General features: G+C 43.2%; 2 protein-coding genes across 2 annotated transcripts; both read left to right on the forward strand.

Moving 5' to 3' along the window:
• Nucleotides 1-6,024: 6,024 nt before the first annotated feature.
• Nucleotides 6,025-13,526, forward strand: LOC311373583 (uncharacterized protein; the record flags this gene model as incomplete). Its single annotated transcript, XM_084490316.1, has 6 exons — nucleotides 6,025-6,047; nucleotides 6,126-6,184; nucleotides 6,269-6,531; nucleotides 8,577-8,635; nucleotides 8,814-9,978; nucleotides 13,440-13,526. 6 exons carry the CDS (start codon nucleotides 6,025-6,027, stop codon nucleotides 13,524-13,526), a joined length of 1,656 nt encoding a protein of 551 aa, XP_084346442.1.
• A 605-nt stretch (nucleotides 13,527-14,131) lies between these two features.
• LOC311373584 (uncharacterized protein) lies at nucleotides 14,132-15,881 on the forward strand (the record flags this gene model as incomplete). The annotated part of the gene is made up of 3 exons (XM_084490317.1): nucleotides 14,132-14,154; nucleotides 14,235-14,293; nucleotides 14,374-15,881. Coding segments are annotated over 3 exons (1,590 nt in total), but the record flags the coding sequence as incomplete, so codon positions are not given.
• Between the last annotated feature and the right edge of the window lie 778 nt (nucleotides 15,882-16,659).

Consider the following 16,659-nt stretch of genomic DNA (forward strand, 5'->3'; position numbering starts at 1 on the left):
GTGTGTGTGTGTGTGTGTGTGTGTGTGTGTGTGTGCAAAGGGTCATCAGGCATTGATTCTAATTAGAAACATGATGTCTTCCTCTGGTAAGTAACTAAAGTCACGAAACATGAGGTCATCTTCTAACCATGTGTGTTGGTTTCAGTGTGTAGGTCATATTTCATTATTTACAGACTTAATCCATATGAATACATTTTCGAATAACTTTAATTGTTGGCCAGCTATTTATTTATGTTGAACCTTTCATTTTCCCATTCTGGTACCCACTGACCAACGTGGTCGGATATTTAATAATTGCTTGTTTGCTCCACTATATGAGCCCATATTGTTCTACACCTTGTCTTCCAGATACCTTTTTACTATTTGTGTCACTTGATGTCATTTCACTAGAGTAGAAGAATGGCTAGTCATTTCTCCCTTTATTTTTTGTATTGATATATGAGATATAAGATGATTTATTGTATTTCTACATATAGCTACATATATTTGCTGTATTTTTTGTAAAAAAAAATCAGCATGCACCATCAGCATGATGTGAATTATAATATTCCACACATACCATTTTGAATTAATAGAAAACCGCATGCTATGACTGCATGCCTCCTGTGTTCTTATACATTCAGCTCATCTCTATGCATGTACTGATATGCACAATGATCTAACGTTATGTTTGGCAATATATTATGAGCATGATGGATCAGATCCTGACAGATAATCGACTACCGACTCGTCTCTACTTTTGCGGCCCAATGTTGAACTTGCGTGAAGGAGAGGGTGTCATTCCATCTCAACACTGTAGGGGGCGATAAAAGCTGGAGTTACATCACACGTGCGTATGTGTGTATGTATTGTGCTACATATCGTATTATGTATTTTGAGGAAGAAGTAAAAGTCTATTCCATTTTTTTAAGGATGACTCCGGGGAAATCCTAGATGAATGGATAGCCTAGCCAGTGAACTGTAGCAACCGGTAGGCTGATCTATCCTTCATATTTCTGGGTGGACACGCCCACTGGGGATTTCACCAAATTGCATGGCAGGGCAGAGTTTGAAACGACTTGTAGTCACACCTGGTGGTAAAATAGGGGACCTTTAATTACAACTCCCTACTTTTATATATATTTGCAGTAGTTTGCAGTAGTTTGATGTTTTGCCATTACCAGCATTAATAGGGTTAGGGTTAGTTAATGCAAATGTAGAATGTCTTGCTCAGAAGTTCAAGAAGAAGTCCCTCCCACTGCGATGGGACGGCTCTTTATGGAGCCTGATAATAGCCACACAATCAGAGGGCTGCAACAGCAATATTGTCCTGCTGCTTTTAAACCCTGCCATAAAAAAGATACAGGCCCTACTGTTTCCACTCTAATGCTATAACACTACACGGTAGTGTAGTGTGTCTGGCTGTGTGTCTGTGTTGTACATCAGTATCCTCATATATATATATATACACATATATATATACACATATATGCTCCTCATATATGCTCTTACATAATGTAAGTGTTTATTTAGCTCCCACACCAATGAGTATGCATCTGTACCTGTGTGTGTGTGTGTGTGTGTGTGTGTGTGTGTGTGTGTGTGCTCACACACGCACACACACACACACACACACACACACACACACACACACACACACACACACACACACACACACACACACACACACACACACACAACACACACACACACACACACACACACACACACACACACACACACACACACAGTCTCTTCAGTGCCTCAGTGGATGTGTGGAGAGAGGAAGGGACAGGAGGAAGCTGACCTGTTTGTCAGTATGAGTGAAAAAGAGAACGAGACGGAGAGAAAGAGAGCGAGGAAAGTGGAAGTTAATAAGGAGGGAGTTAATCTCCCTATCATTCTCTACATCTATCTACCCCCGTCTCTGTCACTTCCTTTCCTCTCCTTTTCACTCTCTCTCTCCTGCAACTCTGCCTTTTTCCACATCCCACTCTCTCTCTCTGTCTCTCTGTCTCTCTCTCTCTGTCTCTCTCTCTCTCACCCTCTTTCCCTCTCTCTCTCTCTCTCTCTCTCCCCCTTCATTTCCTCTTTCCCCACTCACGTTCTTCCACGCCTGTCTTGTCCGATTGCATTGAGTGGGCTTCATCTATGCTAATACTTTATGCTCCCGGGCCACTAGCGGACCCTCCATGGACCCCAGGAGCCATGACTACTGAGGTGGTGTAGAGGAGGGCCGTGAGGGGGGAGGCGGAGGGTGTGGGGGAGGGGGGAGGGGGAAGGGCAAGGGGAGGGTGGGGAGGTGTAGTGGTGGGTGGACGCTGCAGTGCTGCTCTATTTATACTATACTTTATCCGTGTGGCTTTCCCTCTGAGTCACATTTCACACTTGAAGGCTGCTCTTTCCGGTTAGTCTCGACTTTAGCTGGGTGAGCAGCATAGAGAGAGAGAGAGAGAGGGGGAGCGAGAGGGAGAGAGAGAGAGAGAGAGAGAGAGAGAGAGAGAGAGAGAGAGAGAGAGATCATATAAGAAGATAGATAGATAGATAGATAGTTAGACAGACTGATAGATAGGCAGATAGATAAATAGATAGACTAATAGACAGACAGACAGACAGACAGACAGACATCCACACTGCAATGATTTCAACAGATTTCTTCCACAAACTGCTAGGAAACAGCAGCAGGTGGGCTGTATTTTTCTTTCTTCTTCTCTTCTCACTATTTTGATTCCACTCCCTTTCTCTTGGAACAGAAATCTGTTGGCAGCGCACATGCTCACACGCATGCACCCGAGCATGTGTGTGTGTGTATGTGTGTGTGTCTGTGTGCACGTGCGTGTGTCACTATATCGACACACCAGATATATACAACTTCAGAGCTTAATCATATAGCTGACATGAACAGGATAAAACAGGAGTTATTTAAACAGTTTATAGTACAAAATGGAATGAATATTACAATGAAGTTAGTTAGGATGCTACCTTCTGGATTCTGGCAATGGTCATGGTGTAAACAATATGCATGAATGAACACAAAATGTGTCAACTGTACTCTATGGGCGATGGAGGGTCTATGGCCGATGGAAGTCTTCTATTCCCTGGGATCTGGTTTGGTTAACATCAGCAGATACACACACAGTCTCTCACACATGCACAGGTGAGTGGATGTAAATGCCCAGAAATGCACAGGTGATGCACACACACGCTTCTGCAGACACACAGACACACACACACACACACACACACACACACACACACACACACACACACACATTTATGAAGAGTTGCTCTGTTGCAGAGGCCAACCCACACAGGAAACCCACTCAGTGCAACACACTCCACACAACCCTGACCCACTTATCAGTCTTATCAAACACACATATTGCCTCTCCTCATCTCTCTCCTTAGCTCTACATGTCTCTGCATGCCTGTGTGTGTGTGTGTGTTTGCCACACATGGCTTGGCCAGTAGCATATCCCTGTGTGGGAGTTGGCCAAATGTGTGTGTGTGGGTGGGTGGAGATCGGTGTTCATTTATTCATATTTTCACAAGAAACTGATCTTGTTTGTTCCTCCAATAATGAAATAATTCAAATAATTAAAGAACTGCCTCCCAGCTGGACTCCTCAGTCAGGAAACCCCCTGCTGGTTAACATTAACCCACGGTCTACCGCCTGGCTTTCCAGCAGAGCCACACTACGGGTCGGAAACCAAGACCAAGTTATTCTCAGAGCAATGAAGTGGACTTTTCTCTACCACAACATTGTGGTGGAATACACATAATTACAAGAATGGAGCTCTTGGTTGCTCTTCTGGCCCGTTCTTCAATGTCTGCGGAGAGCCCGCCCTTCTGCTTGATCATTGCCACTTGTCATTTCCCTTCACAGAGCAAGCAGCATTTCGGCTACTCCTTCATTACGTTCTCTCGCCGATTTCCAAGAGCTGGACCAGCAAGATTCGGCTTTTCTAGCTGCAGTAACTAAATAGGAAGTGAACCACTGAACCGGTGGCAAGTAAACTATATTAAAGATGCCGTAGTTAAGATTGAAGAGCTGCTATTTCTGTGTCATTTGTTAGAAATCCCATCCGTCAGCTATTAGTGAGGGAAATGTTCTGTTTCTGTTTCGAGTTGAGTCTGCTCCGGCCTCTGTAGGAGCCAATTAAGATTGCAGACTGCTCCCTGTTAATGACTGAGCCGTAAGGACATCTCTGTCCTGATTTATTGAGCGAACAGCACAGCACACAATGTTCCATTTGATTGAAATAATTAGAAATTGCAATGTGATTTGAAGGTAAGAAGGACACATGCTGTGTAACTGAATCAAGAAACAAGACAAGCAACAATACTTTGGGGCCACCACAGCCACAGACAAGTTAGAGGAATGAGTAATGAGCTAATTTACATTCACTGCAGCCCCGCATGACACATATATACGGTACAGCTGGGAAACAGATGTGCTTTTTATGTTCTCTTAAAACAGTCAGAGAGCTGTTTGCGTGGGTCACACACCACAGAAGAGATGGTTCCTTCCTTTATGGCAGATTGTTTCCATTGCCTGTAGAAGAGGCCAGACAATGGCCAGAAGATAAGAGCATGGGGTTCACCAGGGAGGACTGCATGCAGTAAGCCCGCCCGCCCAAAGGGTGCGCTATGACATCCGTGGTTCCCTGAAGCAAAGGGTTTTAGGAGGCCTACATTTTTATCAAATATTTGTTATACAATTACAACTCAAGTATAGTGGTTCATAGGATCATGTAGTCCAACTAACTTGTGTCTGTCTGTTCATGTTTGGACAGACTGTAGGGCTACCTCATTCTCAGTTTTTTCAGCTTTTGGCCCGCCTATATCAGATACACCGATGTGATTGGTTAATGTTCTGGGTTTGGGCAATTGGGGAGTGAGTATATTGCTTGTTCCCAGAGTGACTCGCTGAGCAAATTCAAATTGTGCTCTCGCGAGAACTCTGGATTTCCATGGTAATTGAGTAGTGCAATATTGGAGATTGTTGATATTACTTGGCTAGACTTCAGTCAAGTCAACATAAGTGCTAATTTGCAGCCATGCTACAAATACAGAACAAAGATGAAAATCAAGTTCAAAATGTAACTTTTAGTAGTTTAATCTTTCCAGGGTAGCCACCTTTTATGCTGATAAAGGGAAAAGCATTTCAGAATTATTGATAGTATAGTCAGTGTAGCCATCCAAAAGCAACAGCAGGAGCAAGAACAACAATAAGTGTTTAAACATTTAACACCATTTAAACATTAAGGTCTCAGATTCAGGTCTTTGCCCCATAAGGACAATTGGGGGCAGTTGGAGGGAAACCGCTGAAGTATTTTCTCTTGCCTGGGGGTATCCATCCTCGGATTGGACAATACAGGTAGATAGGAGGGGCTTTCTCCCTGGCTGTGGCCTCTGAAGTCGCTGGATGCTGGGCGGCATACATGAATACACATCTCCACAGGGTCACATTCTGAGGCCATAACGGTTCGCTGGGGTCAAAACGTTGATGTTCTTTTCAACAACTGTCCAACGTCGTATCAGAAACTTTAAATGGCCCTTTGCTCAGGTATATGTCCTGATAAAAAAAGGACGCAACTCCAATGTCGTATCAGATATTTGTATGTATGTCCATGTAGGGACCCATGTGCCCCCTTAAAAGTGTGCTGATACTTTGCTGATGCGCTGCAAAATAAACAACTTTTTGTGCTTGATGCCAGTTTAATCCATGTTTTTTTATGTCCATGGTGTGAGCGCAGAAATACAAACATGGTGGTCACAAAATGCAAAATGTGCATTGAAAAATGTGTCAAGGAAGAAGGCAGATAAAGCCCATGGTTGTGCAAATAGCACACCTGTGTCTGATGTGGATGATTATGTTTCATAGGCTAACAGCTGCTAATGCTTTGGTGTTGAGTGGTTGCAGGGCCACTATATAAAGAGATAGCAGAGGAACAGTGCAACAGTGCTGTAGGTCTGGTTTGGCCCCAACCAAACTTTCTGGGAAATACTTTGAATAGAGTGTGCTGCTTATACTGTATCACCATGGCTGTTGGGTGCATTCTCAGGTAGAGTTGTCATTGTATATTTTGGCTATTCTCTGAAGTTATCGGTGTAACTGAATAACAATTTTTCTTGTATTGCAGAGTGTCTTGGATTTGTTTGTTGCTGATTGGTGGCAGTCTTCCTTTCCCATCACTAAGGGGTATCATTACACATGTAACCCTGTTTTTACTAGTTTGATTCTCACTTTCACTTACTACGTCAATTTTTTTTTTTTTTGTCTTAGGGTACAAATATACCTCCAATACTAACATTGGGGGTGCTAAAGATGACAAGCTAAAACCTTCTCAAACTCTAATGATTGATGCATATGGCCTAGCAAAAGGATATTCAGACCGAAGCAACAAAGTCCCACTAGCTGCAGTTCCAATGACCGGAGACGCTCTCGCATCTACCTACCTTGTCCAATCCAAGAGTGGATATGTTAGCGGCAGTCAGGTGTACTCCAGGAAGAAATACTTCAGTGGTTACCCGCCACCACCCCCATTTGTCCTTATGGCGCTGAGACCTGACTCTGAGCAAAACTAGGGCAAATGATGACCACTTGGCCAGCGATCGCAGTTTCTTTGTTCCTGCTGTTGCTTGTGGATGCCTACACTGACTATACCGTCAATAATTCTGAAATGCTTTTCCTTCTGCTTTCAACATAAAAGGTTGTGCCCTGAAAAGAATAAACTACTAAGTTAACTTGTTTTTGTTCAGTATTTGTAGCATGGCTGCAGACCTTGACTCAACTGTCAGTGACTCTATTCTACAAAAGCTGCATTACATCAAAATGCACTTTGTTGTCTTTAAAAGCCATTTAAAACTCTTAATAGTACTTATGATGGAAAAAGAGCTCTAGCACTATTGAATGTGTTTAATGAAATGCTAGCTGCATGGTTAGCCTTGTACTTGACTCAATGGACCAACTAAGCACGGGCACTATATATATCATTTTTATCTCCCTTTGTCCTGCGATGGTTATTCATTGCTGTCAGTTTTTACTATTTCCAAGCCTCATGTGTCCACAGACTTTGGCAGTCTGAAAGCACTGTCCCTCATTGGTAGAGTCCAACTAGGTTATAAAGCTTTAGTCTAAGTTTCCAAAGACACACGACTGCAAAGTATGGCCATACATCAAGTTGCCCATACTAGCAGTTTAAGCCAAGATGGACACTTGAAACACAATGCTTACTACCGAGTACCAAGTACTCAAACTGTAGCCTGTGATCCCAAGAGGTGCCACATGGTTTCTATAGTCAACCAAAACACATTTCATAATGGAAAAAAGTTGTTCAGCTCAAGAAATTGAGCTGAGTGTATCCTATATTACAAGTGCCTAAAGCAGGCTTTATGCCCAACTTCATTATCTTTAAGACATAAAATGTAAAGTCTAATGTTAGGTTGTCAACATTATACCAACTTTCAAACAAAACAATCACTATTACGTGAATACATTGAGTCTCTAACATTTAAAACATGTTTCATATAATATAAAATATGCTCATGACACTACAATATATATGAACTATGGCTAGTTAAAGCACTGCATAGATCAAGCTAGCGCCACACGTCACCATGCGCTCCATATGAATATACATCGCCACAGGGTCACATTCTGAGGCCATGGGGGATCGCTGGGGTCAAAAGGTCAATTTCCTTTTCAACAACTGTCCAATGTCTTATCTGAAACTTTAGATTACCCATGTGTTCATGCATATGAGGAAAAATGTTGATGCTTTTTGTGCTCAATGTCAGTTCAATCCATGTTTTTTTATGTCCATGGTGTGAGCGCAGAAATACAAACATGGTGGTCACTCTCCCAAAGACACAGCCATGTAAAAGACCATCAAACACAATAAGTGGATTCAAATGTTTGTTTCGCAGCATATCAACAAAGTATCAGCGTGACATGGACATGGAAATACACACAACTGATACAACATGGGAGTTTTGTCCATAGCAGTCAGCGATAATCTTTTATTCACTATGCTTTTAAGAGCCCGTTCTGCCAAGGGACTCAAAATGTGACAAACTGTAGTGTAGTGAGCTGAAGTATTTGAGCAGTATCAGATGTATCCTAAAAAGGCCAAAATATTTTTTATTATGTTGACACATGGAGAGATTTGCAACATATGTCAATGAAGAAGGCCGGTAAAGAACATTGTTTTGCAAATGACACACCTAATTCAGATTTTGATGATTATGTTGCAAAGGCTAACAGCTGTTAATGCTTTGGTGTTGAGTGGTTGCAGGGCCACTATATAAAGAGATAACAGAGGTACAATGCAACAGTTCTTTATGTCTGGTTTGGCCTCAACCAATCTGTCTGGGAACTACTTTGACTATAGTGTGCTGCTTCAACTGTAATAGCCATGGCTGTTGGGTGCATTCTCAGGTAGAGTTGGAATTGTAGCTTTTGGCTGTTCTCTGAAGTTATCAGTGTAACTGTGTTGTTGTAACCTTTATTTTTCCAGATAAAAACAATTAAGAACATTTTCTTATTTTCAATGTTGATCAACGTGTGAATAACATTCTTTCTTGTATTGCAGATTGTCTTGGATTTCTTTGTTGCTGATTGGTGGCAGTCTTCCTTTCCCATCAAAGAAGGGTAACATTACACATGGAACACCGTTTTTACTTGTTTGATTCTCACATTCACTTGGTGTTTTTTTTTTTTTTTTCTTAGGGTACAAATATACCAAATATCCATCCACTGACCATCCTGACATTATGGGTGAGGATAATAAGCTATCAAATTATCCAACTGGAATGTTGGATTTATATAGCCTAGTAAAAGGATATTCAGACCGGCGAGACAAAGTCCTACTAGATGCAGCTCCACATCAGGCACTGTTGAACCCAGAGGAAGGGGCCAGGAACCAGGGAGGTGGAGCTGTGGAGTTTGGACAAGAAAATGCCATGATTGAAGACCAGAAACTTGTCAGGCCACATACATTCCTTCTAAGACCTCCCTACCAGCATGATTACTCATTTGAGGAGCAGTGGGGCAGCAGAAAGCCGCAGTTCCCATCAGCTTATAAGCCTTCTACCTCTTCAAAACTGAGAAAAGCAGGCTCTGACCTGATCACACCTAATCCACATCAGTTGATGGCTGAAGATGCATTCAGTAGTGGTCCTAATTTGGTGTCTGAAGTGTCTAGAAGTGGTGGGTACTTTAATCCTACCCAGAACCTCAACTTCCAGGTTGGTAAACCAGAGGTTTCACAAATCTATGAGGACCAGCCAAGCACTTTGTCCTATGTTTCCTACATGACTGGAGGAGAGGCGCCGGTATTCTCTAGTAATTCAGGTAACTGGGCCCAGGCAGCTCCGACCATTAGCGCACAGACTCTGCAGGCTGATGCAGTATCTAGTACTGACACTAAAGGGGGTTACTCTAGTGCTTCACTGCACCTCGACCTCCCAGCTGGTGTACAAGAAAGTTCACAAAGCTATTCCCCTGACCTTGTCTATGAGGATGTTTTTCAATACCCAGCTGCTGAAAATGCACAGCTTCCTTCAGAAGAGGGTGTCCCCTCCAACGATGACACTGTGAATGTGGTCCAGCAAATCAGTTGGTCTTCTGATCGCTACATGACCAGAGAGAAGCCGGTTTTCTACAGTAATTCAGATTACGTTGCCCAGGCTGCTCCGGTTGAAACACCTGTCTATCCCAGCTATGTGGTTGATTTGACCTTAGACTCTACTTCAAGTAAAGCTGCTCCACAACCAGTCCTCTTCGAGCCACTAAAGAAGGCTCCTCAGCTGCCCAGCTCCCAGTTGCTTCAGAGGCAAAAGAATGTGAGGCACCAGTCTGCATCTACCTACATTGTCCAGTCCAAGGGTGGATACAGCCGAGGCAGGCAGGTGCTCTCCAGGAAAAAATACTTCAGCGGTTTCCCTCCAGCGCCCCCCCACATCCTTAAAGCACTGAAGCCTCAATCTGAGACCGTAAGGGGTAAATGGTGAATACTTAGCCATCAATAGGAGTTTGTTATCCATGCTGTTGCTTGTGGATGGCTACACTATCAGAAATTTTCCCTTTTGCTGCACAAGTTTGTAGAAAAAGAAGAATAAACTAAATGTTACTTTTTAACCTTGACTTGTCTTTGTTCAGTATTTGCAGCATGGCTGCAGACCTTGCCATTTGACTTGACTGTCAGCTTTTGTAGACTAGTGTCACTATCAAAATTCACACCTTATGTTGTTTTTAAAAGCCATTTAACTTTGTCTTTAAAATGCTCAAGCTGGCTCATGACAGCAGAAGAGCTACTTTAGCATTAAATTATGGGTTTAATAATAAAATCGATAGCCTTGTACCTACACCTATCAAATGGACCAACCAAAGACGGGTACTGTTTTTGGTCAATACTTCATTTATTCTGCTTGTTCACGTATGCATCTAGCGTGTCAGAAATAATTGTTTCCTATTCCAAGATGAGCAATCAATGATGGAAAATTAAGCTGTTCAAAGTTTGTCTTTGCCTCATTTAGAACGGTAATTTCTCGTAACAATAGCTGCTTTCACATATGGACGTACATCCGTCTGTTCTGCGTAGATTCTACGGAGGTGCTGTATATGTGAATGACCTATCCTGACGTTGGACCTCCTGAAAAAATACTACCCCAGAGGTAGTATGTTCTCCGTAGGAAATGCTAATTACCTTATGTGAATGAGCAGTAGGATGTCGGCATTTCACACCAGTTGAGTGGGCGTGTTGATGACGCTTCGGTCTACGTTTGCATGTCATTGAGTGGCACCCGCACCCTAATCAATAATTGCCTTTTGTTCGCTGAATGGTTTAAAAAATATGGCAGTGGGTCTGCTTATAGGTTTGAATATGGTCGGAATGAAGCGGCCACCGATTATTGACAGGCTGTGTACTTTATTCTTAGTTTCACTAACTTTACAGTAGGGCCTACACGTTTGCACAGACACAACCGGACTCGTTCATTACTTCACTAAACTGACACACGCTACCGCTCGCTCTCCTCGCTCACACACACACACACACACACACACACAGAGCCATTCTCGCGCACACACATGCGCTACTCTCGTAACAATTATTATTGACAACAGTTAGCTGAACATTATAGGGTCCCGTCCTTCCACTCCACTTTCTCAGTTAAACACAGAAATCAACTACATTTGTCCCAGCAGTGGGCCCCCCCCCCCCCCCCCCCCCCCCGAAGTTGTTGACGGGGGGGGGGGGGGGGGGATTACGGGCTGGCGGAGTTGTTGGCGGGTGGGGGGGGGGGGTGTCCCAGTGTGTTTGTTAGATGTGAAAGGAAGCAAAAATAGGCGCTCTCTTCCTCCAGTAACGCAGTCGTTCGTGACGCCTTTCTTGTTCGTCGTTTCTTCTATTTGTCTGTAACTTATGCTCCAATCTTTCATCGATCGATGCAGATGTTGTGGATGCAACGGAATATATGCATCGCTGCAGCAACATTTAACATGATCGCGATGAGTTCTGCCCGTTTTGCCTGCGTGCTGTCTGCGGTCAAACCAAAACAAACCCAATCCCGCCTCTTGCGACCCTACATCATATGCCGCCCCTTGCAAGCCCGCCCCCCTTAAGCAGCCGGAGATTCTACTGACACCGATCTCCGCATATCGGGCATCAAGTGTGAATAAGTGTGAATGACCCTCACGGTCGAACCTCCTGCTTCACAAATGCGGAGAAAAGACGGAGGTCATATGTGAAAGCAGCTTATGTATGAATGTTCCCATGCCAAAGATATGGTAGATCAGCAGAGAAATGCGTAATAGAGTGAATGGGTGAGACGCAGTAATAGACAGGGTCTAATTGAATTTGGTCGATTTGATTTCCTGTATTCTGGTGCATTTTGGGGATGGCCAGTACCATTACTATTCATTCAGATTCAAAGCCTACATCCTGACTTGCAGGGCCTGGACAAGCTTACAAGCTTACCCATTGTTCTGATATTGAGACATCATCAATTTCCTATAGCATCCTTTTTTTCTGAGTCTCTTTCTGAGTCTTTTGTTCATATGCTACAGGCCGAATGACTAAATTAACTTAACTTACTTGCTCCTTTAAGTATAATATTGCTTGGGGAGTCCAATTCCTCCACTGAAATGGGTGGAAAAGGCTTTTACAACTCTCTGCTAGTTAGCGATCTATCTCTTCTCTGCATGTATATGTGTTGTGCGAATGCTGCTGAGGGAGGTAGCCTATTTGATTAGCTGAATTGTCCAATCATGTGGTGATAAAAAAAATATGAAAAAAACGCCATTGGCCTGGGGCGCACAAAATTGCGACCCAAGGTGGAATTTTCATGTGCCAATGAAAAGCTGTCTCTGCTTGATGAACAGCAAAAAGTTTGCGAGCTCACATAGACTTCATCGTGGCCAGAGCTACTGACATGAAGGAGGGCTTTATTTAGATTGACCAATAACAAGCCTAGTCCAAAGAATTGACGTTCAGACGCATTTAAATGGTTGGCAGGCTATGTATTTTTGTTGATTTATTTCATATTTTTAATGGTTTATTCATCATAGTTCATCATAGTTAGATATATTTGAGTGAATATTTCACGGAGGGGTGGCGTCTTAGTGCCCTCTATTGACCCACCGCCACTGGAGAAATGCTTGATTGGTTTGGCATGTGGATCTGCCTGCCATCCAGAGGGTGCACATGGTTGCTCCCCCCCCCCCCCCCCTACTGTCTTTAGTCTGCCATTTAATCACCATGGCAACTGTTCGTGCCGCACAAGCTCCTGCCGCAGTCTTCCACCTCAAGAATATTGTAGTTATTTTTGCCTTTGTAGCTCGACATTTAAAAAATCACCTATTTTAATTGTAATATTCAGGGGAATACCTTGTCTAGGCCCAGTTATAAATCGAATTATAGGACACAAGATATATGTATATACCCTCATGCCAGCTTTTCCAGTTTTGCAGATTTGCTACTCATTACTAATTTAAATGTAAAATATGTATGGCTTTTTCAGAATGTTCCTCACTATCAAACCTTATGTATTACACTAATTCCACTAAAATGGTTGAATAAAATGATATATTTTTATTTTTAATTATAGTGACCTCCCCTTTTTATATATATACAACTTTGACAATGTGCCATCGGCCATGTCAATGTAAAATAAACAAATCTTTGAATGCTATCTCAACTAATTTAAATATATAATTAGATGTAATAGGTTAATATTCAGGTAGACCTGTTGTCGACAGTACTGTTTACTGTTACTTTATTTTTACTTGATTTCACTTTTTCATTTCACTGTATGATACTATACTATGCATGTGACAAATAAATATCTTGAATCTTGATCTTGAATTTGTCTGAATCTGGCCCTCCCAAAAAGACTGGTAGGGCTGAATTAAAGCCGTTGACACCGGCAATGTGTCATTGGGGGTGAATTTGCAGACAAGCACAAAGCGTTTGACTAATCGCAACAGAGTGGGCATGCTGACCAATCACAGCAGACTGGGCAACCCGGGAGGGGGGGATTAAGCAAAATTATTCAAAACAGAGAGTTTTTTGAACGATGATGAAATTTTTTTGCAGAAACTACAAACATGGCCACCCTCCCAAAGACACAGTCATGTATAAGACCATCAAACTGAATAAGTGGATTCAAATGTTTGTTTCACAGCATATCAACAAAGTATCAGTGTGATTTTAGGAGGACGCATGGGTTCATAGACATACATATCTGATACAACATTGAAGTTTTGTCCATAGCAGTGAATCTTTTATTCACTATGCTTTTAAGAGCCCGTCGTCCTGCCAAGGGACTCAAAATGAGACAAACTGTAGTGTAGTGAGCTGAAGTATCTGAGCAGTATCAGAAATAGAGATTTGCAACCAGTGGCAATAAAGAAGGCAGATAAAGAACATGGTTGTGCAAATAGCACACCTGTGTCTGATGTGGATGATTATGTTTCATAGGCTAACAGCTGCTAATGCTTTGGTGTTGAGTGGTTGCAGGGCCACTATATAACGAGATAGCAGAGGAACAGTGCAACAGTGCTGTAGGTCTGGTTTGGCCCCAACCAACCAACCAACCAGTCTGGAAAATACGTTGAATATAGTGTGCTGCTTCTACTGTAATAGCCATGGCTGTTGGGTGCATTCTCAGGTAGAGTTGGCATTGTAGCTTTTGGCTTGTCTCTTAAGTTATTGGTGTAACTGAATACATTTTTTTTTCTTGTATTGTAGAGTGTCTTGGATTTGTTTGTTGCTGTTTGGTGGAACTCTTCCTTTCCCATCACTAAGGGGTAACATTACACATTTAATACTGTTTTTACTTGTTTCATTCACAATGTCACTTAGTATGTTTTTTTTTGTTTGTTTTTAGGTTACAGCTATACCTCCAAGACTGACCATCCTGACATTGGGGGTGATACAGATGACAAGCTAGAAACTTCAAAAACCCTAATGTTTGATGCATATAGCCTAGCAAAAGGATATTCAGACCGACGCAAAAAAGTCCCACTAGTTGCAGATCCAAAGCAGCCACTGTTGACCCCAAAGGAAGGGGCCAGGAACCAGGGAGGTGGAGCTGTGGAGTTTGGACAGAAAAATGCTAAGATTGAAGACCAGAAACTTGTCAAGCCAGTGACATTCCCTCTAAACTCACCCTACCAGCATGATTACTCGTTTGAGGAGCAGTGGGGCAGCAGAAAGCCTCAGTTCCCATCAGCATATAAGCCATCTACCAAACAGTCTTCAAAACTGAGAAAAGCAGGCTCTGACCTGCTCCCACCTACTCTAGATATATTGATGGATGATGGTGCATTCAGTAGTGGTCATAATTTGGAGTCTGAAAGTGGCAGGTACTTTAATCCCGCCCAGCACCTCAACTTCCAGGCTGGTGAACGACAGGGTTCACTAATCTATGCCGACCAGCCAAGTACTTTGTCCTATGCTTCCTACAGGTCCGGAAAAGAGGCAGCTCTGACTGTTGGAGCACAGACTCTGGAGGATGGTGCAGTTTACTCTAGCTCTTCACTGCACCTCGACCTCCCAGCTGGTGCACAAGAAGGTTCACAAAGTTACTCTCCTAACCTTGTCTATGAGAACCTTTTTCAATACCCAGCTGCTGAAACTGCACAGCTTCCTTCAGAAGAGGGTGTCCCCTCCAACGATGACACTGTGAATGTGGTCCAGCAAAGCAGTTGGTCCTCTGATCGCTACATTACCAGAGAGGAGCCGGTATTCTCCAGCTGGGCCCAGGTAGCTCCGACCATTAGCGCACAGACTCTGCAGGCTGATGCAGTATCTAGTACTGACACTAAAGGGGGTTACTCTAGCTCTTCACTGAACCACGATGTCCCAGCTGGTAAACCATATGGTTCACAAAGCTACTCCCCTAACCTTGTCTATGAGGATGTTTTTCAATACCCAGCTGCTGAAAATGCACAGCTTCCTTCAGAAGAGGGTGTCCCCTCCAACGATGACACTGTGAACGTGGTCCAGCAAAGCAGTTGGTCCTCTGATCGCTACATGACCAGAGAGGAGCCGGTTTTCTACAGTAATTCAGATTACGTTGCCCAGGCTGCTCCGGTTGAAACACCTGTTTATCCCAGCTATGTGGCTGATTTGACCTTGGACTCAACTTCAAGTAAAGCCGCTCCACAACCAGTCCTCTTCGAGCCACTAAAGAAGGCTCCTCGGCTGCCCAGCTCCCAGTTGGTTCGGAGGCCAAAGAATGTGAGGCACCAGTCTGCATCTACCTACATTGTCCAGTCCAAGGGTGGATACAGCCGAGGCAGGCAGATGCTCTCCAGGAAAAAATACTTCAGCGGTTTCCCTCCACCGCCCCCGCCCCACGTCCTTAAGGCACTGAAGCCTCAATCTGAGACTGTAAGGGGTAAATGGTGAACACTTGGCCATCAATAGTAGTTTGTTATCCATGCTGTTGCTTGTGGATGGCTACACTATCAGAAATTTTCCTTTTTGCTGCATACATTTGTATCCTGAAAAGAATAAACTAAATGTTACTTTTTAACCTTGACTTTTGTCTTTGTTCAGTATTTGTAGCATGGCTGTAGGCCTGGTATTTGACTACTGTCAGTGACTATTCTACAAAAGCAGCATTACTTCAAAATACACACCTTGTCTTTATTTTTAAGAGACATTAACCGTTCTATATTTACTTTACTCATGAAGATGGCTCATGACAGCAGAAGTGCTCCCCTAGCTTCAATTTGATGGGTTTAGTAATGTAATGCTAACTGTATGGTTAGCCTCGTACCACTCAGTACGTTTACATGCACAGCTTAATTTGATTAAAGCCATAGCTCGACTATGCTCCTCAATTGGACAACTGCGATTGGTCGCGTATACATGGCAGTGAGTAAATAGATTCATTGGCCGACGCGTCATGCCCCGGTACGATAGGTGGCGCTGTGCCCATTTAAACTAGTGGTAAAAAGAGCCACCGGTTGACCTCTTTACGTCACCAGCAACAAACTTAGGCAGCATTCGAGAAAGATGTTTTCAGTAGACAGCTGTCAGTTCCAGGGCTCAAGTTTTGAACTGAGTTTCAGAGAGATTGTCGGCGGCGGGGGGGACACACATGTGTCCACAGACATGGTGACTAATGTATGATAGTAAGCATTATTGGCCCTTAACAATATTC

Source organism: Micromesistius poutassou (assembly GCF_964030765.1).
Source record: "Micromesistius poutassou genome assembly, contig: SCAFFOLD_4826, whole genome shotgun sequence".
Taxonomy (NCBI): Eukaryota; Metazoa; Chordata; class Actinopteri; order Gadiformes; family Gadidae; genus Micromesistius; species Micromesistius poutassou.